The following is a 25,884-nucleotide window of genomic DNA, read 5'->3' as shown; positions in this document are numbered from 1 at the left end:
CCTTCTATCACAGCGGAGAAGGCGGTGCTTTCCCCCGTGCCTGCTTAGTCTTCAGCTAACCCTTCTTATTATTGCTCTTTGCAGGAGAGTCACTATTGCTATGATGGGGGTCGCAGACGGAGGAGGATGCGAGCATTCGATGGCATGTGAAGTAACTGGGGTAAAAGAGGCATTTCGTAGCGCTTTCAAGGGGCGCTGCATCCCTCTGGCGTGCGCTGCAGTGTATTCCTTCTCTCTCTCTCTGCTCGCTCATTGTGTGCCTCTCGGCGCATTTGCTTTACTGCTGCTCATCTCTCTGTCTCCCTCTATGCGCCCCTCAGTAGACGTGCACAGACTCACTCTCTGGTCATCGCCTCACTTCACGGGCCCCGTGCGGGCATGCATCCACGAGGCAGGAAAAAGAAACGCAGCAGAGGACGCCCCGAGGGCGCATCTGCACAAAGTTGAGACGGCCTATCGAAGCCCTCTCCCTCGCCTCACGCTTGCCGCGAACTAACGGTTCTGTGCCAGTGAGAGAGGGAGACTGGCACAGAAACGGGCATCCTTTGAGTGTGGCTCGGCGTGTGTTTCGCGTCAAACAAGAAGCCCTGAGGTTCAGCAGAGCAGACCTTAAGCGCTGTTTCACGGCACATCAGATCCCTCTTCCTTTCCATCTCTCTCCCTCTCTCCGTGCTCGAGTGGCACCACGAGTCTTATATCACAGGCGCCCGACAACTCAGATTCAGCGCGAGAGAGCTGCTCTCGCGACAGCTGCTCCGCTCACGTTCTCCGAATTGAGCAGCAAAAAAATATCAAGACGAGCTTTGGGCGCAGCACGCGGCCATCTCTGCGGGTAGCCCACCAGAAGCCGGCACTGTGATTTCTTTTCCGCCTCTGTGCCCTCAATGTTTTGTAGAAGCAGCGCAATGCTGCACCGAAAAATCAAGTTGGTCGGTCAGTCGCCCAAGCTTGGTAAGGCGGTGCTGACGTGCAGCGCGCTCTTTCATCCGCTGCGCTACAATGCCACCTCCTCGGTACCTCCACGCTGTGCAGCTGATGCCAGGGCGACGGTATCTGCGCGAACGCAGCGTGCGAGTGGCTCACCTGCTGTCTCGGCGCCGCAGCCGCCGGCGATGTGGCCGTACCCAGCGCGGCAAAACCCATTTTCACCCGCGGTGATGGCGGATGACCCCAAAATGCTCTTGGCCAAGGCGCAGTATGGCATTTTCACCCTCGCCTACGACCCGGCGCAGAAGCTGTACGCGGTGTACTCCGCAACCACAAACGAGGCGGTGGTCATGCAGGAGGGACTCATCTGGAAAGCCGCCATGTGGATCGACGAGCGCATTGGTGACGAATACATTGCTGGGCTCCTTTTTGGCAACGACGCCTCGACTGAGGTGAAGTCTGCCGCTGCGCTGCTGAGCAACAAATCGATGAAGAGGCTGGCGCTGGCGCCGGACACCTGGGGCATCACGTTCCTCGCCTTCAAAGCGCAGCAGGAGGTCGTGAAGGGAGTAGACATGCCTCTTGGTCTCGAGCACGCCGCATTTCTGCTGACGCAGCGACAATTCAATGGCACCCTTGTCGACCCGCCGGTCTACGATGTGGGAGCCGGCGCATACATGCCAAGTGACGTGCTGAAGTCGAACGGGGCAGCGCGTAGTGCTGTTCTGGGCTGGGAAGTGCTGCTCCACGTGCATCGCCGCTTTGGTACCCCTGGCAGCCGCAAGGCTCTGAATCCGGTGGAGCAGATAGTACGGCGCGTCGTGAAGGCCGTGAACGTCTTCGTGGTGGACATTAACGTGCGGGTCGGCAAGGGTACCATCACGGAGGGATACACGATGATTGTCACCATCTTTGACTCACAGAGGCGCTCTCAGTCGGTCCACATGATTCGCAGCCTAGCAGAGGAAACTTTGAAGCTTAACGCGCTGACAACGCTCCTTTACGGAGAGGGCAGCTCGTCGATTACGCTGTTTGTGCCGACGGCCCGCACCAAGTCGTCGCAGCTTGTGGCGTTTGCGCGGACATGCCGGCCGAAGAGTCCGTTCTTTGTAGCGGAGATTTCGAGCTTAGCGCCGTACTTGGGCGGGCACAGCGTCGCGAAAGGTGTGGGTGAGGAGGATGATCCACGGGCGACATGGAACCTGATTCGGCAAAACTGCTTTCCAGAGAATTACCTGCGCAAGGACGAGGAGAAGATGGATCGCTTTCTTCATCGAGGCTTTACCTCGCTGGCCAACAAGCTTTTCTCGGAGCGCCTGCACAAAGTCTCTCCAGCCATTATGAGCGCTGTGAACAGCATCCCGGCCCAGGAAGATGCTGCGGCTGCCTTCACACGGATCGAGGCGATGACGGTGGAGGTGATGAAGAACCCGGTGCCGCAGATCTCAACGGCCAGCTTCCTGAACAAGGTCAACATCAACGACGCCGAAGTTGTTTTTGGGCTGCAGCAGTGGCGGCGAAAGATTTACGAGGATCGGGGCCGCTTGGAGCGTGAGAAAAAGGCGTTGGACGGTTTGCGCCGGTACCTCATTGTGGACTTGGAGACGACGACGATACGGCGCTACAAACGCGTCGCGAACCCGTTCACCAAGGAGAACTACATCGTCTTGTCGGGCGCTCGCGACTACAAGGGGAACATCTTCATACCGAGACGCTACTTTGACCGTAGCGTTGCCATGCGCTATGACGACCCCTCCGTGACGTCTCAGAACCAGATCGTCGACAAGTCCTCGAAGGACTCGCTCTTTCTGCCCCCGCTGGACGAATACGATGTCATTGTCGGCCACAACATCAAGTTCGATATGCTCCACATTTGGCGTGACGTCGAGTTCCGCAAATTCCTGCGCCGTGGCGGAAAGATTTGGGATACCATGTATGGCGAGTACCTTCTGAGCGGGCACGAGGTGAAGCTCGGACACGGGGCGGGGCTCGAGGATGTGACAAAGAGCTACGGCGGCCAAACGATGAAGCTAGATGCTGTAAAGCGGGCATGGGCGGAGGGGAAGGAGACGTACGAGATCCCGTACAGCACTCTCACAGAGTACCTCCACGGCGATCTCGAGAACACCGAGCTCATCTTCTGCAAGCACATGGAGCGGGCTCTCGAGCAGCGGCAGGTCATCATTTGCTGTGCACGGATGGAAGGGCTGCTGTGCACGACAGAGATGGAGTACAACGGGCTCAAGACGAACGTCGATCTAGCTCAGCGGCAAAGCAATGAGCTGTCGATGAAGGTCTCGGAGCTGCGCCGGCAGCTGGAGGAGTCTATCCCGCACGAAATCCCGCTCGACTGCCGAAAATTCTTCAACTGGTCTTCTAATCAGCACCTCATCACCTTCTTCTTTGGCGGTAAGCTGACCCTTAGCACGAACGCGCGGGAGAGCAAGCCGCTCACGGGTGAATTGTTCGCACGCCATACGTTGTTCCTCCGTCCAGAGCACTTCCCTCCATCGGCGTACCCGAACGGCGTCTTTTTGCGGCCGCCCGTGCATGTCCTCGGCATCGGTGACTGCGCGATTATGGCAGGCATGCCATCCGAGAAAGGCACGCGTCTCTTCCGCGGTTACTTGGAGGCGTACATGCGACAGGCGAGCTTCCGTAAGAGCTCATCGATATTGGAGAGCTTGCGGCGAGAGGCGACGACGGTGTCTCGACTGAATGCCGACAAGCGCGGTGAGACCTCAGCTCTGGCCAACCTGCTGCCGCGGCGTCACCTTTTCCTCTTCGCTGCACTGACGCCAGACGTGAACGACGGCGTAGCCAAGCTGTTCGTCAAGAATCCGATCAGCGGCGAATCCGTCACCATTACGGAGGGTGACAAGGCGGAGCAACTGGAGCGGTTCGTGAGCGCGCAAGTGGCGAAGCACACGGAGATGATCATGCCGGCCGACGATGACGCCTCAGTGAAGGATGCCGCGTTCGCGGACGCGCACGTGACTCTTCTAGCGCGAGACGCCTGCTTCTCTTTTATACACAATATTCGCAGCGATGCAGGTATCGCCAAGTATTTGGAGGCGCACGCTGGTTACCTCGACACGGTGGACCCAAAGCTGCGCTACAACATCTCTCTCGCCGACACAGTCGCCATATTTGCTTACTATAAGCACCAGTACGCCAACGATGTACACGCGACTTCAGGCGGCTCGAGGCGGGGAGGCAGCAGTATCAGCGCCCGCGGCGGTAGCAGCGCTGCCGACTCGCTTGGGCCGGTCATCCCGCCAAAAGCGCTACCGAAGGTGGGGAGGCGCGGCAAGTTGTCTGCCGCGGAGGCCTTCAAGAAAGCACTTCTGCAGGAAGCACTCATGAAGCCAGAGGAGTGGTGCAACTACTACATCGACATTTTTTTCCACATCGCCAACGCGGCCCTGCAGCACGAGGCGCTCTCCCCCGAGCCGGCCAAGGCGCGTAAGGGAAAGAAGAAGGACTTGGCGCGCGTTGATGACGACCTGCCGGTGCTGCTGAGGCAGCGGCGCGCCTTCGTCGGCTACTACAATTCACTGCCTGATGCCGAGAGAAAGCGGCTGTCCCTCATGTGTCTGGTGGGAAAGACAGCCTCCACGGTGTACGACTGCTTCGCCATACCGTGCGCCCATGATGACCTCGTTAAGGTGAACATCAAAGGCCGACTTTCGCAGTACATACCAAGCGAACTGGAGGCGGAACGGATGATGCGCCGCTTCCGCAGCTCCGCGACACGCCAGCTGCAGGTTGGGGAGGACACCCTTAGCTACTTCAAGTCTAACCACGGTGACAAGACCGCCAGTGTCATTCTGGAGCTACGTGCTCTCGAGAAGCTCATTGGCACCTATTACGAGAGCACGGACGGGGGCACTGGAATGGTGTCGCTCGTGCACTCGACGGACAGCTGCATCCACCACGAGCTGATCCACAACAAGACAAACACGGGGCGCCTGGCGAGTGCCAACCCAAACTGCCAGAACATTCCCAAGGAGGACAAGTCGAGCCTGCGTGACATGTTCATCAGTCGCTTCGGTGATAAGGGCATGTGCATCGAGGCAGACTACTCACAGTTGGAGGTTGTGGCTCTTGCTGTGCTGGCAGCTGACCAGCAGATGCTGGAAGACTTGCGGCAAAACGTGGATTTCCACTGCAAGCGTGTAACAATGATGCGACCGGACCTCAAGTACACAGATGTGCTGCAGCGTGCGAAGAAGAACAAGGAACCTGAGTTTGTGAAGCTGCGGCAGCAGGCGAAGATCTTCTCCTTTCAGCGACAGTACGGCGCCGGTGTGCGGATGCTGAGTCAGAGTACTGGGCTCACCCAGGATCAGGTGCGCATGCTGATCGAGAAGGAGAGCGAGACGTACCGAGGCGTCGAGGTGTTCAATAAGATGGTAACCTTGTCGGCGAACAGCTACGACGCATCACTACAAAACGGTATGCGCAACGTTCGCGGCCACCAGCTCTTCAAGGGCATGTTCCCCGTGCTCACCGGCAGCCGATACGTTTTCACAGAGTCGGACGTTCCTGAGGGAATGCTGCGCGAGCGGGAGGCCGTGCGCAAGTCGACAAACTTCTCCCCCACTCACCTCAAGAACTACCCCGTCCAGGGCTTCGCTGGCGAGATTGTGCAGGTGATGCTCGGGGTGCTGTGGCGGCACTTTCTCGCCAACAACAATTACAACGGTCTTGCGGTATTGACGAACACCGTTCACGATTGTGTGTGGGTAGACTGCCATGTCTCGGTGTATCGGCAGGTGGCCAAGGATGTGGAGCTCATCATGGACGGTGTGCGGACGGTGCTCAACGCCTTGTTCCCTGAGATGCAGGTGTCCGTTGATTTTCCCTGCGATGTGGTGGCTGGGGAGAGCATGGGCGCGCTGCGGCCCATTGTGGAGGAAACGACTCTCTAGACCCCGCCTTCAGCTACGTATTCCTTGAGTGGCGCTATCCTCTCTGTGTTATTGATGCGCAGTAGGTCCTTCCCCCCATCCCCCCCGCCTGCATGACTTTACGCTTGCCGCTTGAAGGGGGTGGAGCTAAGGGGTGGGGTGCGCTGTTTTCTGTGACACCAAGAGGGACCGGAGGGAAGCATGACAGATGCGTTGGCGACTCCGTGTAGTTGTGGAGTCGTTGGAGTCTACGGTGGCATGTGCACACAGCACACCCTCTCGGGTGAGTTCAGCGTTCGCGCGTTTAGACAGATGGAAATGCGTTGGGTATGGCGCATAGGCGTAGTGCGCTTGCTTATGAAGGGGGCGATAGATATACTGGCTCTTCTTTGCTCTGGTGGCGAAGTAGAGGCATTTGATAGATTGAGTGAGCCGCCACACACGCACGTCCTCTGCGTTCGTATGCGTGCGCGTGCGTGCGTGTGTGTGTGCACGCGAATAACTTGTCGAGTAATAAGGGGCGTCTACAGACACAAACGAAGTACATCTCATAGACAAAAACGGAGGGGTTTGAGGCGGTTTTTTCTTGTTGTTTTGTTCGACTGCTGCCTCCATCTTCCCCCTGCTCATCCTCGATGCGTTGGGGTTTTCTGCATCCTCATCGGGCGTGGAGGAGTGCAGGGGGTATGTGGGTGGGGCCGATGAAGTACGCCTCCTCCACCCTCATGTCACGATTCCACCAGAAGAAAGAAGAGCACAAAAGAAGAGAGTGCGCGCCAAGCAGCACAAAATGGGATGGGAGGGGGTGGGGGATGCTCGGCAGACAAGAGCCGTATCGCATGCTGGCGAGCATCTCTCTTTCCCTCTCGTGCCATCACCGCGGCTTGCTGAGATGCCAGAATGCTTGACTGGCTGGGGATGGCTCTGCCCATTCATGGATGGGTAAAGCGTTTTGCTTTTGTCGGTGCAATCACGGGTGACTTCAGCCGTCCATCTTGGAGGCGTGCTGCTGTAAGTGCGTTCATGCTCTTCCTTGCCCCCCCCCGCCCGGCGCAGGTCCAAACGTGAACAAAAACTCTCACTAAAACAGTGTGATTTCTCCATTCGGCTTTTTAAGTGTGGTGTGTGCTACCTCAAGCGTTTGACGGCGCTCTATGACCTCTTACACTCCGTGACTCTCGCTCTATACTCTGTCCCCTTCACTGCTCCGCTCTACTTTCTCCTGCTTGACCACACACACACACACACACGGCAACCGCGTCTTAATATTTCTGCCACCATCAAAACAAAATTCGACGGCCCTTTTGCGCACTTGTTTCCCCGAGTGGACCTCTCGACAAAGAAAAGTTCGTCACTTTTGGCGTCATATTAGTCTCTCTTCAATACCACGTCCTTTACGTCTTTTTTTTTTCAATTCCGTCTTTTCCGTCTCTTCGCCGGCGTCGTTTCCTCAGCACCTCCCCTCCCCCATCTCTCTGCGTGTCCGTTTCGCCCTATCGGACTCGCTTGGTGCACCTTCGACGTTTGTCGCCTCTCGTGTCCTCTTTTTCCTCTCAGTGTGTGCATGTGTATGCGTGCGGCTTGCCCATAGGCCACCCTCCTTTACCCCTTCGGCAGACACTTGTAGGTGGGCGTCCGCTCGCGCACAGATACACACGCACACACTGATCACATCTTGTGCTCGCCGTTGTGTGACAGAGTACGCGTGTGTGGGTGCGCTGTGCTGAGTCGCTTCCCCCTTCCCCCTTCCCCCTTTCTATTTCTGCTTGCGTGCTCCTTCCAGCCTGTCCTCCTCGCCACCTTCTTTCCTTAACTGATCGCAGTTATTGGCCACACGAACGCCGCATGATCTCGACAAGCAGTGCCTGCGCCTCTTTTCCGATCCATTTTCCACCCTTTTTTTCATATCTTTTTTTCGGTCTCTCTCCCTCTCGCATTTGTCTCAGGCCCTTTTATATCCGCCCCCTGCCGGGCTCTCTTACCCGTCCTCGATCAACCGCACAGCCTCCACGTCTTTTCTCCCTTCTGACTCGTGCTTTCCCTTACCCCCGTTTTTTTTCACTCGGCGGTGGCGCATGTGTGCGCCTGAGAATCGGTGATATCGGTAAAGAGGGCACGCATTTGTTTCTCTGTGCATCATCTCGTGATTCGCGCTGCTCTTCTCGCCTCGTAACACACGCCGCTTCCGGCTCTCTTATCTGACCCCGAGGCCTTCAAAAAATATCAGCAAATTTCAAAACCGCGCGAGTGCACAAAAGGCCGACATCGAACAAATTATGCTGTACTTTTTCGCCGCTGTTTTCTGTGCCATCGGCACGCTCCTACTGCTCAATCGCACGCTCTCGCGGGTGAGGGTGAGCCCGGCACGCACGTCGTACGACTTCGATGTCATCATAGTCGGCGGCAGCATCGCGGGCCCGGTTCTGGCCAAGGCGCTGTCGGATCAGGGTCGAAAGGTGCTCCTCGTGGAGCGGACGCTGTTCACGAAGCCGGACCGCATCGTCGGCGAGCTGCTGCAGCCTGGTGGTCTGAACGCACTGAGGGAGGTCGGCATGCAAGAGTGCGCCGAGTCCGTTGGCATCCCCTGCCACGGCTACCTGGTGGTCGACCAGAGGGGTGGCCATGTGGAGCTGCCCTACCGCAAGGGTTTTCATGGCGTTTCCTTCCATTTCGGCGACTTTGTGCAGAAGCTGCGCTCGTACGTCTTCTACAACTGCCAGGAGAATGTGACGATGGTCGAGGGCACCGCCAACGCCATTTTGACGGAGGGCCTCTCCTTTGGCGAGCGCGCGTACGGCGTAGAGTACACGGTGGCGGAGAATTGCGAGGTGCCAGCCGATCCGTTCCGCGGGGATCCGCCCAGGGCGGACTCCGCGGCCCTGACGGTGCGAAAAGTTGCCACGGCACCGCTGGTTGTCATGTGCGATGGTGGCATGTCTAAATGGAAGAGCCGCTACCAGCACTACACCCCCGCCTTCGATTACCACTCCCACTTTGTGGGACTCGTGCTCAAGGTGGTGCGTCTGCCCAAGGAACAGCGGGGTACGGTCTTTTTCGGCAAAACCGGTCCGATCCTGTCTTACCGCCTAGACGACAACGAACTGCGGGTACTTGTAGACTACAACAAGCCCACGCTGCCGAGCCCTGAGAAGCAGAGCGAGTGGCTCATCCGGGACGTGGCGCCGTGTCTGCCAGAGCATATGCGCGAGGAGTTTATGCGCGTGTCGAAAGACCCGCGAAGTCTGCGCAGCATGCCTGTGGCACGCTATCCGCCCACGTTTCCTTGTATCAAAGGCTACGTTGGCATTGGAGACCACGCCAATCAGCGGCACCCACTGACAGGCGGTGGTATGACATGCTGTTTTCGGGACGCGATTCACCTAGCGAACAGTCTGAAAGGCATCCAGTCATTGCGCTCTGACAACCAGGACGAGATGGCCGCTATCGAGGAAAAGATGCAGTCCGCTATTGTGAATTACGCACGCTTCCGCTATGCCCACAGCTGCTGCATCAATTTGCTGTCGTGGGCTCTCTACTCGGTCTTCAGCACCCCAGCCCTGCGTGACGCATGCTTCGACTACTTGTTGTGCGGTGGGGACTGTGCGACGGGTCCGATGGACTTATTGGCTGGCCTCGACCCGAACGTCGGCACCCTAATCTTTCACTACTACCGCGTGATGCTGTACAGCGCCGCTAATGTAATGCTGAAGACGGGCGCGTATAGCGGCAATGCCAAGGCGTTGTCTGACTCAGAGAAGCTGCGCAATATCGCCTCTTTCTTTGTGGACTGGCAGCGCATGAAGCATGCAGCCTACCTATTGCTCGAGTCGACGAAGATCGTGCTTCCGCTGGCGGTGGACGAGTTCTTCTCGATGTGGCGCTTCGTCGATCCAACGAGCCCATTGGCCAACATATCCAAGCGCATCAAGGTGATGATCTACGCTAGCCAGCTGAACGGCAGACATCGCAAGCCTGTTGGCATCTAAGTCGCATCCTCCGTTTGTAGGTGGCCTTGCCCCATCCAGAGGAGCTTGTCGGGGCGTCTGACTGCATGCTTGTATGCTATGGAGTGCGTGTCCATGCGTGCGCCCTTGACAGGGGCCTGTGATGAGCAAGCGATGATGTGATATGCAGGCTTTCGAAACTGCCCTCAATCGATTTCTTTGTGGCTGCTCAAGTGACTCATGTTCGCCTGGACATCTTTGCATGAGCTGCGCGCCGTTGGGGGTGACCGCGTCACTTTCCGCCTGCGACTTCTTAGCGTTTTCCTCTCTCTCTCTCTTCGCGGGAAGGCTGACGTTCGCGTGCAGGAAAAAAATGTTTCCTCCATTCTTCAGCGCTGCGCAAACGACGTGTTTCCGCACGCTTTTCCGCTGGGGTTGAACAGGGATGTTATCTTGATGCTCGGCACCTCTCAAGCGGAGGTGAAGAAGAGACCGGTGGCCTTCTCGCCTCATCCGTTGGCGAATCGGAGATTGTGAGGACGCATGCACGGTGTAGCCCTACGCAAACACTTCGCTTGCATGGAGACAGGCGGCTGGTGGAGAGGTGAGCTAAGCAGATACCACCAATGCGCCGCAGGCAAAGCACATGACCGCATAGGCAATGAGGGTGAGGAAGAGAAGGGAAAGAGATGAGGAGTGTGGTCGAGATCTGGACCCGGGCCTAATTGTGTGCACTATGGGTGGGGCAGCCACAGCGCCAGAATGAGTGAAGGGACGCAACTTTTAGTGACACAGAGAGTGAGAAGAACACACACACACACACTCACACGCACACGCATACATACAGAAACTTGAAAAAAGGGAGAACGAAGTTCTGCGTCGTCTCGTCTCTCTCTATATGCGTGTACGTATGTTTGTATGTATATATATGTGTGTATCTGTGTATACGTATGTGTGGTGTGTGCGTGTGTGTGTGTGTGGGGGGGGGTCTTCTTTGATGAGCTGAATGGCGCGCAGAGAGGGGGAGTATGCCGTACACAGATACACTCACATAGGCCGCCACCTACCCCCCCTCTCTGAACTCAAACACGTACACATCTTCAGCCTCCCTCCTCCTCTGACTCACGCACACGCCCCCGCGCGTTCGCTCACGCGTCAGTGAATCTTTTTTCTGCCCTCCTTTTTTTTGTGTGTCCAATGAGCCTTTTCCTATCGGCACAAAAACCTGTGGCGTACGAAGAGAGGAGTGGGACACGCAAAGAAGCGTACACACACACGCACACAAGCGTACCTCCTCGGACGCAAGGTTCTCTGGAAAGGAAACGCAAACAAGATTAACAGCGCGCGAGAGAGGGCCCCCGGCGATCTCACTCGCTCTCGGACGTATGGCACTGCCTCCCTCCTGGGTACCTCCCAATCTCTCGACGTGTAGGCGCGTCTTTTTATCGCTGGTGGACGAGGGGGAAAGGGAAGCGCAGAACAAAGAGAAAGTGTTCACCCTTTTGCCATGAATACAGCTGAGGCAGTGACTGTTCGCACTCTCTCGGCGAGGACTGCGCAGGCCACCGCGGAGGTTATCATGAGAGTTCACCTGAAAGCGTCCCCGAATACAATCGGCTTCCGCCTCAGGAAAAGAGCCGCGTGTAACAGTGGTGCTCTGTGCCTCCGTCGCAAGTGCACGTGTCTCTGCCAATGTGTCTTTCTTTTCCTGTCGCGATTCCGTTGTGAATGCGGACGTTGTCATCGTGCCAGCTCTTACTGCTCCTCTTCTCGCCCTATCCTGTGCACCATTCCTCCTCCTCTGGTTGTTTTGGGGTATATGTGCCGCTGCCTGGCTCGCTCGATGGCTCCACGTACATTTTTTCTGCCACGGCCTACCCATTTAATGGATCGCTGCTCCCTCCGGCTTGCAGCTCGCGCTCTTACACACAAACACGCAACGAGCGTCTTCTCTTTCAAAGAGGTGGAAGGTGCCTTAGACACCATCGCCAGCCGAACAGGGCGCACAGGCGCACCTCATCTCTCGTGGGCATAACGAATATACACGCATACGTATAAGCGGCGCCACTAATCGCCCTGCCATTCGCATACCGTAGCGCGCGAAACGCGTGCCTGACGGGTTTTTCTTTGAATCCTATACACACACGCACCCGCTTATTGACACTCATCGTCTTTTCTCGCTGTTGCCATTGCACTCTCGCGCATTCCTCTACGCTGGGGGGGGCACTGCCTTTGTTCTCTCGCGGTTTTCAAGCATTGCTCGAAGGGCCTGTTGGGCAGGTGCTCGAGCGCATCCTCGCGAGCTGCGTCGCGGTGGCGTTGCGCAAGGCCGTGTGTACGTTGCTTGCAGAAGTCCGTTACTGGACCTTTCCTTGGCTGCCTCTCAATAGGTGAACTACACTCGTGTTTTTTGAAGGCCAAGGCGACACCTCGGGCAGGTCTATCACCAAGGATGGAGTCGCAGCTAAAGCAGTTGCTCATACAGGGTGGGCTGGAGCACACGGTACAGGGCTTCGTCGATGGCGGCATCACCTCTGTTCAGCAGCTGAAGCAGCTCACCATGCAGGACTATCACTCCGTCGGTGTCATCGTCATGACGGACCGTCGGAAGCTCTTCGAACTAATCCAGTTCCTGAAGCGTGATCAGGCGAACGGCGGCGGTGGCATGGCGCCTGCGGCCGCGGTCGCATCGGCAAACTCCAAGTCTCCGCCCCCTGCCACAGAGGCCTCGGCGCGCGCACAGGCCCTTGCTCATGCTTCTGCGGCGCCTGTCCGCATCCCTACGCCGTTGCGCCGTGCGACCCCAACGGAAGCGATGCAGCGACGCGAACGGGAAAAGGTGGCAGAGCAGCCTCGGCCAATGTCGACGCAGCGCCGTGACCCCAACACAGACGATGTCGACAGTGCTGCCCGCCCTGCTGGCGTTCCGGTTAAGCCTGTGTCGCGCCCGGTGAGCCGCGTTGGAGCCTCCTCTCCCTCACCGTTTGGCCGTCGTGCAACAGCAGATGGCGGCTTTGCGCAGCGGCGGCGCACGAGCCGGATCACCGTGGTCATTCGCAAGCGCCCCCTCAATGCTAATGAGCAGGCCGAAGGTCTCTATGACATTCTCGCGACGGACCCGGACAACAACCACATCATTACACTACTGGAGCCGCGTCAGAAGGTAGACCTCACCCGCTACATCGAAAAGCACCGCTTCACCTATGACATGGTTATGGACGACCGCAAGAGCAACCGCGACGTGTATGAGGAGGCCTGCAAGCCGTTGATAGAAACCGTGTTTGAGGGCGGGTGCGCGACCTGCTTTGCTTACGGTCAGACAGGTAGCGGTAAGACGTACACCATGCTAGGCAAGGATAGGCAAGAGGGCTTGTACCTAATGGCGGCCAAAGACCTCTGGTCGCGACTGAGTCGGGGCATGGGCATCAACGTCTCTTTCTTCGAGATCTACGGTGGCAAGCTGTACGATCTGCTTAACGAGCGCGAGCGGCTGGCGTGTAGGGAGGATAGCCGTGGCGTCATTAATGTCTGCGGCCTGACGGAGCACCACGTGGACAGCACAGATCACCTCATGGAGATCATCGACTACGGCAACACCATCCGCGCGGCGGGCTCGACTGGCATGAACGCCGACTCCTCGCGCTCGCACGCGATTCTGCACATCACCATCGTGAATGAAAAGAACCGTTTCTTTGGCCGCTTCACTTTCATCGATCTTGCCGGCTCTGAGCGCGGTGCTGACACACTCGATAGTGACCGGACGACGCGGCTGGAGGGGGCGGAGATCAATAAGTCGCTCTTTGCCCTCAAGGAGTGCATCCGCGCATTAGACCAGAACCACCGTCACATCCCGTTTCGCGGGTCGAAGTTGACGGCGGTGCTTCGCGACTGCTTCATGGGCAACAGCCGCACGGTGATGATCGGCAATATCAGTCCCGCTAGCGGCAGCTGCGAGCACACGCTCAACACGCTGCGCTACGCCGACCGTGTTAAGGAGCTCAAGAAGGACAAGTCGAGCCACAACGCAGCAGAGGAGATTATGATGGGGCAGATGCCCACGGAGCACATCGAGACCGTTGGTATCTCCGGCTCCTTCGCGCAGCGCCGTGCAAAAGAGCGTGCGGTTACGAGCTCGCGCTCCTCCAGTCAGACACGCACTCGCGAGCCTGGGACACCGAACCAAAGGCTGGGCAACAGCTTCCAGCGACCCGGCAGCGACAGCCCCGACAACACGCTTCGTTCTAACCGCAGCTTTGGCTCGCGCCCCGTTACCAGCAGCTCCCCTCATCCGAAGTCGTACCACCGCCCCACCCCGACCCACAGCCGTGGCCCAAGCGGCATTTCTTCGGCGATGCCGACGCCTATGGGTGACGATTCGCGGTATGACAGCGGTGATAGCCTTGACGCCGAGGAGGATAACCTGATCTTGGCACACCGCCATCACATCGACTGCATGATGGAGCTGCTGAAAGATGAAATGACGCAGCTCAACGCCGCCGAGAACCCGGAGAACTCAATGAGCGGGTACTGCAGGCGTGTCGACGCGATACTCTCCTCACAGGTGCGCCGCATCGAGGAGCTGCGCCGGCAGCTTGATCAGTACGTCCGTCATGCCGGCGCTGCTGGTCGCCGATGATCAGCTCACTGGTGCATTGTAAATCGCCAACGGAGCGGCGCTGGGCACGGGATCGGCGGGCTCACTGTGCCTGCCCGCCTGCCTGCCAGGCATGTGTCCTCTAGAGTACTTCTTACTCGGTTTTGGTCGTGAGGCTTCCTTGTACTCGTTGGCTGACTTGCCTGGCACTACAGGCGTTATCGCGTCGCATTCGCACTCTGCCATACACTTGGCACATTTCCTTGGATGCGTGGACGGGACAGGGAAGAGGGAGGGAGATGGAAGCGGAAGCGTGCACGTAAGCATGGCAGAGGTTCCGCTCAGCTGCTGTTTCCCTTCCCACTTACCATCACTCACAGCGAGGCAGCACTAACTCTGACACCGAGGACGCTCCTCGTTGGCTGAGTGATGGGGTGCGGCCCCCACCTTTCTCGCTGCGTGCTGTTTGCATCCATGTCGCCTCGGCTTTGCGTACGTGTGGGGCTCTTTTGAGCTGTCTCACTAGCTTCCGTTTCCTTGCTGTTACTCGAGTGATGGCTGTGGACGTGAGTGATTGCTCTCAGTGAGGCAGCTTGCGTGCACGTTGGCGCGTGGTCTCTATTTGGCTCGATGGCGCTTTATTCCATCACGTCCCTTCCCAACCCCACGCGGCCTGCCTTATTTGGTTCGCTTTTCCCTCCCGTCGCCTTCCAACGAGCATGCGTGTAAGCCTCCCTTTCCTCAGACGCCAACGTCCGCATGCTGTGCGGCGTCTCCTTTTTGCCTTTTTTAGGCTCTCTGCACGTCGCTGTTGTTCTCGGTGATGCTGTAGCGGATGTCAAAGATGTCTCACCGCCATCCTCAGGTGTGGCTCATTCGACACCTCTGCAGCGCACACATTCATATTTGCCTCGCTCCCTCTCTGAATGTTTGTCTGTTTGTCTTTTCTTCGGCTCTTCTTTTTCACTTTTTCTTGTGCGCATTTGCGTGCCACTGAGGGATGGAGAGGGGGTGGGGAGGCCCTGCATTGAGGTCTTTCTTCTCTGCCGTTCATTCCTCACGTCTGGAAGCAGACTGACGCTGAGACGAGCCCGTAGATATGTCGCGCACATTTTTCGGCGGTCACAGAGTGTGTTCAGGCACACGTGGCAACTCTGAAACGCGCAGACATCTTCCATTTATTTTTATTGTTCTTCCTATTTAGGGGCATTATCCTGTGATTAGAGTATAGCTGCCTCGTTCGATACGGCGGGGTGGGTGGGAAGAGGGTCCATGATGGAGGGGTGAGGGGACGATAGAGGGGTGGGTGGAGTTGAGAGGGGGAGACTATCCCTATGCGTGTGCGTATGAGTGAATGAAATGAAGAGAGAACGACGTGGCGCCATCGCCTCGCGTCAACGGCCGCCCCACCGAGCTTACACCCGTCTCCACCACCCTCCCTTGATGTTTTTTTTTGTTTTCTATATCAGAGAGTGGTAGGCCGGATACTTTCGGCTGAGAATATTGTCTTTGGTTGTGAATTCGTTTATGAATGTGTGTGGTTGCTGCGGGTTTCGTTATTCAGCCCCGTAGGTGCTGTCCCGCCCTCCGCGCTCTCTTCACACACAAGCAGACACACAGACACACACATACATACACACGTTATGTGCGGGCTGACCTCTCTTTCTCGCACTCCATGTTAGACCTTTTCCGTTCTTTGTTGGTTTCGCGAGTGTTTTGTCGTGTCTCCTCCGCCTCTCCTCTCTCCCTCCCCATTGTTTACCTTTATATCGGTAGGACTCACTCATTTCCACTGTTGATGCGTCTTTTTTTCACTTTCTGATGGTTGCCGCTCCTCGCCTCCTTCTCTTTGTTTCACCGCGGTCGCTTGTGTCGATCTCCGCGGACGTATGTGTGTCTGTCGTAGACGGTTGGGTTGCTGGCTTTGCTCTCGTGATGGCTCCCTCCCCAGGATGTGGGGGCTCTCCTCCTCCTTTCGTGTATTTCTCCGCGTCGATGCTGTTTCATCCCATCTCCCCCCCGAACGAAAGGAGCGTGCAAGAAGGTCGAAAGGCTTTGCCGAACTATGGCAGTCCCCCCCTCTTTTCCGCCGGTGGATGGAGGATGATAAAGGAGGGTGGCGTGCGTGCGTGCGTGTGGTGCAACTCGCGCACGCGGTTGCGGTGCTTCGCCTGCGGATCGGTGGCGCATGATGGCGGAGTACCGCTCCACACCTCTCTACACCACTTTGTCTTGTGGTGTGACCTGTCTCGCTTCTCGACACATATGCTCTGTTGGAAGCGGTCGTTTTTTTTGCTCTGCTCTCGGAGTGTCTCCGGGTCATTGATGTGTGGGTCGCTTTCACGTATGGCCCTACGCACGTGCTCGGTGGCGCTGTCACGTTTCTCCCTCTCCTCTCCTCGCCCTCATCCTCTGCTTTGGCGCCTGCCCCCCCTCCCCCAAACTCCTTTTCATCGGTATGGCGCGCGACTTCACACATCTTCACACTTGGCCGTTGCGGCCAGCAACACTAGTGTGGACGCACACACATCGTCTCCGCAAAGGGATCCTCACTTCTGCCTCGTAAGCGCCCACAGGATTGTATTCGTCAAGGCCGACGCGCGAGCCAACAAGGTTGCACTCCGGCGTCCGTGCAGCAGTGAAGAAAGAGGGGAGGAGAGCGAGCGGACAAGACGAAGGGGCATATCGAATGCCTTTGCATGCTTGCCTGCGTGTCTGTACATCGACGATTGGCGGTCGTTCATCATCTCTCCGTTTCCTCCTGAGCTGAGCAGCGGGTCGCTTTGAGGATCTCATTTTGCGCCGCGTTCCTGCCGTGTCGCTTCCGGGCGTGTGTGTGACGCACCTTCTGTCGCAGCCAACAGCACAGTCTTCACACACACAGACAGACGTACCAACAAAAGCAAACATCTGCACGCAAACTCCCATAACGATCCTTCATAGAGACACGCGGTAATAGACAAAGACGCTCCGGCGGGGGAAGGAGGCGGCGCAAGGAGGGCTGACAGATACACCCGCACAGAGAGAGCGAGAGACACTCGCCGAGGCATCGCTCGCCCTTCTGTACGCGCGTTTGCGTTTCTGAGAGGGACTCCGACGGACTTGTCAGGTGCACTGCCCACTGTGAAGGAAACGCATCCATCCTTGGAGAAAAAAAAACTACCAACAGCGAATTTTAGTGCGTCACTTGACTACCCTCGCTTGATTCATGCAGCGGGCGTATACGCCGACCTCTCACCGCCTTGGTGCACGGGCGCCTGTTCACCTCGTTGCTGCGCTGCGGCACCGGAGCACCTCTAGCGCCGCTGCCGTGGCGGCAGCAGCAGCAGCAGCCCCGTCACCGCCACCTTCTGGCGGAGCGCAGCTGCTGCGGATTCGCTCTCGCGGCTATGGCCCCACCTCAGACCTTCTGAAAGGCATTCCAGAGAACGTCGAGCTTCGTGTGGAGGCGACGCTCCACCCGGAGGATGCAGAGGTGCAGCGCGCCGTGATAGCGATGTCGATGCCCAACCTCGCTGGTGTACGTGTTACACCGGTGCTTCCTCACGGAACTTATGAGACGAAGGTTCCTCAGCACACGGGTGCCTCCTACGCAAGTGACGTGATCAGCTCCGCGGAGCGTGAGGTGATGGAAGAGTGTCTGCACGAGCAGCTTGCAGCTGTGGCCAACCTCGTTGTGGACCAAGTAGAGCAGCGCACCGGCCAGCAGTTGGATGCGCTGCACGTCACCTACACGGACAAGCTGAAGAACTTCTCGGAGATTGTGCTGAATAGCATTCACGATGAGCTGCGGCAACTACGTGTTGTGCGTGAGCGACAGGATTCGACGGGGCGAGGCAGCTCAAGCGCTGCTCATGCTCCTCTCCCCACGTCCATCGATGCCGAGGGTGTGGCGCGATTGGTCAGTGCACGCGTTGTTCAGCAGCTCGCAGGGGCTACCATAGCCACCGCGTCCCCCAGCTCCACTCCAGCCTCGCTCACCAGCAGCGACGTAGCCGATCAACTAACTCGCTTGGAGGCGAGCACAGCGGCGCACTTTGAGGACTTGAGGGGGCGCATCTCTGCCGCAGTAGCGGGTCATGCCGTCCCAGCTCAGGCCTCGACGTCCATGGAGCTCCGTGCTGCTGTCGTGGAGGCGGTTCAAAAGGCAGCCGCCGAGCAACAGGAGAAGCTCTCGAACTTCTTCAATGAGCTCTTGACTGAAAGGCGAGTGGCGATGCGTGGAGACGGCGGTGACGCCACTACCAATTCACCGGTCGACATGAGGGCAATCGAAGAGAGCGTTGAGAGTGCGGTGCAGGCGGCCACTGATGAGCTCCGCCGCACCATCTCCAGCGAGGTAAAGAAGCTGGCAAAAACAAAGGGCGTTGGCGGGGAAGCGGCGGTGGGAGCCGCATCCGACGCGGACATGGCGACTGAGATTGAGAGAGTTTTCGACGTGGTGCAGTCGACGCAAAGCCGCCTTACAGCAGTGGACGAGACCGTTGGGGACGTGTACAAAGAGCAAGCCGCCACCCGGGACGCGTTACGAAGCATGCAGGAGCTGCTGCAGCGTCAGCTCGAAGAGCTGCGCCGCGCTGTGGCTAACGCGGCCGTCGCTCCTGCTTTACCGCCTGCTGCAGCTTCTGAAAGTGGCGCAGCGGAGGCACCTCAGCAGAAGTTAGTGGAGGTGCTGGAGCAGCTCCGCAGCGATGTGGCGGCGACAAGCGCCACGTTGGCCATCCGCCAAGATGACGTGCAGCAGCACCTCATGACGGTGGCGCAGGTGGTGAGCGATAGCGTCGCAGCTGCCATACAGCAGCACACAGAGGAGGCCGTGCGTTCGGCTATGTCCACCATCCAGGAGCAGCTGGGCGCGCTTCAGGAAGCCGCGTCGGCAGTCCCTTCCGCCCCGCCACCGCCTGCCGCTGTACCTCAACCAGCGCCGCTTTCGCAGGAGTTGTTGACAGATGCCGTGGAGGCTGTGCTCTCGCCGCGGTGGGCGGAGCTCTCTGTGCAGGTGGAAAAGATGAACACTGCAAGCCAGCTCGCCATTGAGCAGCAGCTCCTGCACATCGCTGACAGCGTGTCCACCTCCGTCTCGGCGAGCCTGCAGACGCAGCTGGAGGAGCTGCGCACTGCGGCTCAGAGTTCGCTGCAGATGGAAAGGGCGAAGGTAGAAAAGAGCTCCGCCGTCAACAATACGTCTGCTGTCGAGGCGGCAGAGCTGATAGAGAAAATGACGCGTGAGTTCACAGCTCTTCGCGAGGAGCTTCTGCAAACGCTGCGGACGCAACTGGGCAGCACACCAGAGCTGAACTTGACGCCCATGTACAAGTACATCGACAGCGTCCTCACCTTCATGAAAGAGGAGCTCAGCCTGCAGGAGACAAACATGACGGCTAAGATGACGTCGCTCGCAGAGACCGTGACAGCCGCCGTACATGAGCAGCAGGCAATCGCAGCATCCAGCGCCTCTCTTTCAAAGAAGCAGAAGGAGCCAACAGCACAGACATCGAAGGAGGAAGCGTGGGCGGCAAAGGCGACTGCCACCTCAGATGCACCGCCTCCCGCCGCCGCCGCCACGCTGTTGGGCATGGGGGAGCTTCTCTCGCCGGTGAGAGCTGCTCTCGAGGGTTACGCTGCCGCGTTGCGCCGCCTCGAGGGCCGGCTAGATGAAGTTGGCCACACCTCGGACGTCAGGTCTGTACTGACGCGTCTGCAGGAGGCAACCGAGCAGTTCAGCAGCGCCTCTGCAGCCGCCGCCCATGCCCAAAAGTCAGAGCGAGACGCGCTGCAGGCGCTTCTTCAGGATCGCTTCATATCCCTCACACAATCACTGGAGGCCCGTGACGCCCAGGTCATGGAGGCTGTGCGTGCCGCCGTCACGACGGAGCAGATGAGGACGCAGCTGAGCGGCATGCAGAATGCAATCGAGTCATTGTCGCAGACGCAGAAGGAGGAGTTGCTGTCCTCTATGCGCGAGGCTGTGGCTGACAGTGAAAGGGAGCAGGCGCAGCGCACCGACGCCTTTCTTGCCCGCATGACGGCGATGCAGGAGGCGCTCCAGGAGCAGCATGTGGCCGTGCAGCTTCTCAAGACGTCCCCCGCGCTTGTGGGACTCTCTCCAGAGCAGCAGAGGGATCACGTTCGCATTCGCACAGCTACGCGGGATCGCCTTCGCCACGTGACTCGGCTCATCAGCGAGGTCGCGTCGGCACCGACCGGTAAGGGCGCACGTGCCGCCGCGAAGGCGCTCGAGGACCAACTCGCAGGGCTCCGCCAGCTCGAGGAAGAGGAGGCAGACCTTCTGCGTGAAACTAGCGTAACAGACGCAGGACCGGTGACGGTGCAGTCCGTTGTGCAGGCAGAGGTGCAGCGGGTGCAAGAGGAGGTGCAGAAGGGCATACAGGAGCTGAGCGGCCAGGGCAAGTCGGTGCAGCGCGACATTGCCGCAGCGGTGCAGTCCCTTGTGGCGAAGATCAATGACGTGGAAAGTAACACGAGTAGCCTTCCTGCCCTGTCCGACATTCAGCAACTGATGGACGCCACGATCGTGCGAGTCACATCTGAGCAACGAGAAGAAGGCTCTCATGTCTCGGAGCTCGTGCAGGCGGCAACGGCCCGCTCCGCCGTGGAGTTGAAGACCGCCGTTCAGACGGCACTGGCAGAGAACGCATCAGCCGTAGAGAAGCACCTTATCCCCTCCTACCACGCCACAATGGAGTCCATGCTGCAGACGCATCTCACAGCGCACTCGACGGAGATCAAGGCTGTGGCGCACGGCGTGGCGGACACTACCTCGGCGGCCGTGCAGAGGATGGAGACCATCGCGCAGAACATGGAGAGCCGGCACGCAAGCGTGGCACACGAGCACACAGTGTCACACAGCAGGCTGCAGCGTCACTTGAGGAGCTTCAAGCCTACAGCGCATGTGCCCCTCTGGTGGCTCATTGCGAACCCGCTGCTGGTGTGTCTGATGGTGCTGCTCAGCATCTACTACGTTTTCGCGTGCCTACTCCTGGCGTTCGTGCCAAAGCCCTTGGAGAAGGCCAGCGGGACCGGAGATGGCGCAGCCGCTGCCGCGGCACTGGACTTGGCGGCAGACCCGCAAATGGCAAAGTCCTCTTCTGCGATGCTCCGCAAAGGTGGCCGCTACGTGGATCGGTACATGTAGTGCCGGCCGGAGGGGCGGTGGCTCCGTCGACAGCGCGTCGGTGATGGAAGGCGGCATCTGAGATTTGAGGTTCGCAATCGACGTGCTGCTCTTCAGCCAAGTGTGCACTCTTTGAGGCTGTGGAGGCCGCGCGATTAAAAAAAAGGCCGTCGCGCTTCTGCGGCAAGGAGTGCTTGCGTCGGTCTGTCCAGGCGTCTTTGTGTCTTATAGAGCGTATCATCGATTGCCTTATCCCTCTTCGTTTGTTTTATTTTTCCGTTTGTGCGCATGTGAAGAAGTGTTTCTCGGGGCGATCGTCGCCACCGCCTCGAGGAGGCACTCGGGGTGATCAGCTTATGTCTTGCAGCGGCGCTTCTCTGTGCAGAAACGCGCGTGAAGGATTCTGCGTGTGCCGGTACCTCCGATGAGGAGGAACACTGTATGCTCGTCTTCGTTCGGCCCTCTCCGCCTTCGTGCTCCTGTATTTGGTATAGACTACGACCCCCTCGCCTTCACCTACTTCACTCCACCCCACCCCTCCTCCAAGAAAAGCCGTGCGCCCGTACAGGAGACACAACGGCCCCATTGAGCCCTTCAGGGCGTCACCTGTCTGTGCATGTGAGCGGTCGCATGTCCTCCTTTTTTTCTTTCGGGGAGGGGGTGCACGACGTACAGCAGGTCAAGTGCGGATGTGTGTGCCTTCATCTCTTTCTCGAGGCGCTCAAACTGCTCGCGCTACCTGACTGATGGCATTTCGCTCCAGCGCCACAGCCGAGGAGCGGTGGCTGAGTGTGTATGTGTATTTGCATGCGTGTTTGTGTGTGTGTGTCTAGCAGGTGGACGGACAATGCCCCGTTTAAGAAGGTGGGTTCCTTGGCTTCATCTCCACCAGCGGTGGATGCAGACGTGCTCGTGACTTCCTCTTCCGCCACAGCAGTGCAGTACAGCCACCACCACCACCCGCTTCGCTGCGCTGTGCCTCTTCCTTTGAGGAGGACGCACGACCAAAGCGCGGTTCTCACGCAAGTAATGAAACGGTGCATAGAAACGTTCTCTGCTCTCGCCATCTTCACCGCCGCCCCGTATGTGTCCCACGCTTCCGATGCTTCCTTCCTCCGTCCACACAAACACCTTGGCTGTGGCGAGGCTCTAGCGCATCTATCCACCTGAACGGCGTAGATCGACCGAGGAGACGATAGAGCAGAGCCCCCACCCCTTCCCCGCAAACGAAAAAAAAGGCAGCAAAGGAGCACTTCTGCTTCCTTCTCCTGTGCTGTCGAGGAAGGGGAGCGGGCCCCGCACGCACCCACACACCACACACGCACACGCCCACGCATAGGCGACTCTGCACCCGGTGTGGCGAGCGGCGACGTTATAAAGACAAAGTCGGCGCCTGGGGCCTCACACACCACTCTGTATTCCTTCATTCTCTCTTCCTCTTTTCCTGCCATCGCCGGTCCTCGCGCGTGTCGGCTTCCTCTTCTTCTCTGTCCGCTGTGTTTGTCTTCTTTTGTTGTGTGTGTGTGTGTGTGCGCGCTCTCGACTCTCCACGCTCATCGCTTTGGCATCGTCGGTCTTCAGAGCCCATGTCTCGCGTCTCCGTGTTCGCAGGGCAGAAGCCCAAACCGAAGGAGTCCTTTAAGTTCCTGCGGCGTGATGAGGGACGCCTGTCGTACTCGGCTGCCACAGCAGAGTCACCGTTAAAAGCCGCGGCTAATGGGACTGATGGCGCCAACATTAATCGAGAGCGCCGCGACTCCAAGTCGCTACGCGAGGCCATTGCGTACGATATGCGCAATGCCAAGAGCCACGATCCACTAGGGGAGGTGGTGGTGGCTGTTCCTCGCAAGGGACCCCCACCCACTCGGGCGTCCAGTGCGCCTCCAGCGAACCCCAGTACATCTAGTGAGACAGAGAAGCCGCCGCCGGTGATACCGCTGCAGAGACGCCCGCCTGCCCGCGCAGTCTCTACGAGGAAGCCGGAGTGGGTCGACCCCGTCGTCTCGCCATCGGTGCCACCGCAGGCCCGGACGCGCTCGGAGCCCGAACAGCCCGCCGACAACTATTCTGACACATCTTTTAGCGATTTGCGCAGTGGCGGCGCGGCAGCGCCGTCGAGTGGCGCAGCCAAGGGCACCAACCATGGCGTAGACGCCAACGGGGCCAACTTGGGGCGGTATGGCGGCCTTACTCCGCGTAGCGCCGCTGTGGGGGCTTCGCGCTACGCCACTTCCGAGCACGAAGAGTGGAGCGTCGCACCATCGTCTGCGCAGGACCGCAACTACTTCCGCCGGCCACCCTACACTCGCGACCCCGCCTTAGCTCCTGACTTAACCGCACCGGCGGGCGGTCGGAAACGCGAGGAGGATGAGCTCATCGCTAGCTTAGAGCAGGAGATAAAGGCGGCGCAGCAGGAGCGCGACCACTACGTGTATGCGCGGCAGCAGCTCGATCGGGAAAAGCAGCGCTTCGAGGCGTACCGCTACGGCGCGCAGCAGCAGGCTGAGGAGCGCGCCGGCGGTGGTGATCAGCGCTCACGAGAGCATCGAGATGCCCTGAAGGATCTGCGCGCCGCGGAAGAACGCTTCAGGAGCGTGTCAGCGCTGCTTGTATCAGAGCGCGAGGTAAACCGGCGGCTGACGCAGGAGAACGACTCACTGCGTACTCAGCTGGAGGACCTCACGTCGACAATGCGCGAGACACAAAGTCTACACAAGGCAGAGGTGGTTCGCATGCGCCGTGACATCGATTCTCTGACGCGCCGCAATGCCGAACTACTCGCAATGGCGAAGGAACAACAGCTGCACTCGCTCGAAGGGGCGTCCTCCTCGCCGGCGATGCGGCAGAGAAGCGCCTCTCGCCAGTCCGTCGCTGGCAACCCCTCTGCGGAGCACACCTCGTCACCATCGCACGGTGATGGCGATGGTAAGGACTGCAACGCAGCATCCGCTCGCCAGCGGCGAGGGTCGCGGGCGTCTCCTCCCGCCGTAATGGACTTCACTCCCCGCGCTTCGGCCGCTGATGCGGCGGCACGCGAAAGGCGCAACCGGCAGATGCATGAACGCATGCTGGCCGAGGAGGAGGCGATGGAGGAGCGAAGGCGGCAGCGCGAGAAATGGATGGCAGAGCGCAAGGGGGAAGGGCAGGAGAAAGAGGTGCGACAGCGAGCTACTGCGGCCGCCGCTGCTGCAGCAACAGCGCATCGCCAGCGTGAAGAGGAGGATCGAAAGGCCGCCGCCGCTGCAACGAAGCCGTTAGAAGAGCGGAAGGTGTCGGGGCACCCGGTGCACACGCCCCGCATGCAGTCCGGCTCAGCGTCCATCAGGCGGCGCCCCTCCGCAAGCGGGCCGCCTCAGCCGGCTCAGCCGAAGCGCCGCCGCGTCCCTACACAAGAGGAGCTGATAGGTGACCTAGAGGAATTCCCACAGGAGAGACTTCCCAATGACGACGTTGTTTCGCAGACGGCCCTGGGCGACAACCCTAACAAGAAGGAGGTACTCTACCGAAGTGGTAAGCGGGAGATCCATTACGCGAATGGCACGGTGAAAGTGGTGCTGCCGTCTGGACACACGACGCTGCACTTCACGAATGGCGACGTCAAGTGTACCTTCCCCTCGGGAAAGAGCACATACTGGTATGACGCGGCGCAGACGATGCACACGCAGATGCCGGATGGCGTGCAGGTCTTCGAGTTCCGCGCGACGGGGCAGACGGAAAAGCACTTACCGGACGGCAGGAAGGAGATTCTGTACCCGGACGGCATCTACAAGGTGGTGCGGCCCGACGGCGCCGATGAAACCTTCTACCCCAACGGTGAGCCTATGGAAGAGTAGCAGGGCAGTGATGCGAGGAATCATGAGTCCGCCGATTTCGTTTCCTTCAGCATCCCTTTTCGCGCGAGAGCATCTCAGCTCTCGCCTCGCGCATTCTCCGTCCAACTATGTGCGCTGTCGCTTCTTCTATCCCTATTCTTAAAGCTGCCAAGGTGGATGTGTACGGTGAGGCGATGCGAGAGAAAAGAAGGAGGAAGGAGGAGGGGGGTGCGGGGTGTAGGGCATGATGTGGCAGTTGACCAAGTAGAGATGGTGATATGTACCTGTACTCTCTCTTGTCGTAGAAACGTTTCCTGTCGGTTGCTCTCTGTCTTGTCCGAGAGACGATGCATGTCTGTGAGCGGAAGAGGGGGGTGAGGTTGAGGGTGGAGGAAGGGAGCAGAGGACAGAAGCAAAGAGAAAATGCATTTTCATAGCTACGTGGAGGTCTTCTGTGGGGACATACATGTGAGGCCACCGCCATGTACGCGTACCTGTCTGCTCTGACTCCCGCTGCCCTCTTCCCTCGCTACCACTCTTCTACCTTTTCTGTGCCTGT

At 58.7% G+C, this 25,884-nt stretch overlaps 5 protein-coding genes across 5 annotated transcripts; all 5 read left to right on the top strand.

Moving 5' to 3' along the window:
* Positions 1–905: 905 nt before the first annotated feature.
* LSCM1_05978 (uncharacterized protein) lies at positions 906–5,861 on the top strand (the record flags this gene model as incomplete). Its single annotated transcript, XM_067323412.1, has 1 exon — positions 906–5,861. One exon carries the CDS (start codon positions 906–908, stop codon positions 5,859–5,861), a length of 4,956 nt encoding a protein of 1,651 aa, XP_067180363.1.
* A 2,255-nt stretch (positions 5,862–8,116) lies between these two features.
* On the top strand, positions 8,117–9,826 carry LSCM1_05977 (uncharacterized protein; the record flags this gene model as incomplete). Its single annotated transcript, XM_067323411.1, has 1 exon — positions 8,117–9,826. The coding sequence occupies one exon, from the start codon at positions 8,117–8,119 to the stop codon at positions 9,824–9,826; it is 1,710 nt and encodes a 569-aa protein (XP_067180362.1).
* Positions 9,827–12,236: 2,410 nt separating this feature from the next.
* On the top strand, positions 12,237–14,420 carry LSCM1_05976 (uncharacterized protein; the record flags this gene model as incomplete). Its single annotated transcript, XM_067323410.1, has 1 exon — positions 12,237–14,420. One exon carries the CDS (start codon positions 12,237–12,239, stop codon positions 14,418–14,420), a length of 2,184 nt encoding a protein of 727 aa, XP_067180361.1.
* Positions 14,421–17,586: 3,166 nt separating this feature from the next.
* LSCM1_05975 (uncharacterized protein) lies at positions 17,587–21,534 on the top strand (the record flags this gene model as incomplete). The annotated part of the gene is made up of 1 exon (XM_067323409.1): positions 17,587–21,534. The coding sequence occupies one exon, from the start codon at positions 17,587–17,589 to the stop codon at positions 21,532–21,534; it is 3,948 nt and encodes a 1,315-aa protein (XP_067180360.1).
* Positions 21,535–23,099: 1,565 nt separating this feature from the next.
* Positions 23,100–25,346, top strand: LSCM1_05974 (uncharacterized protein; the record flags this gene model as incomplete). The annotated part of the gene is made up of 1 exon (XM_067323408.1): positions 23,100–25,346. The coding sequence occupies one exon, from the start codon at positions 23,100–23,102 to the stop codon at positions 25,344–25,346; it is 2,247 nt and encodes a 748-aa protein (XP_067180359.1).
* Between the last annotated feature and the right edge of the window lie 538 nt (positions 25,347–25,884).

Source organism: Leishmania martiniquensis, chromosome 13 (genome assembly GCF_017916325.1).
Source record: "Leishmania martiniquensis isolate LSCM1 chromosome 13, whole genome shotgun sequence".
Lineage (NCBI taxonomy): Eukaryota > Euglenozoa > Kinetoplastea > Trypanosomatida > Trypanosomatidae > Leishmania > Leishmania martiniquensis.
This window is presented reverse-complemented; position numbering and strand designations above follow the sequence as displayed.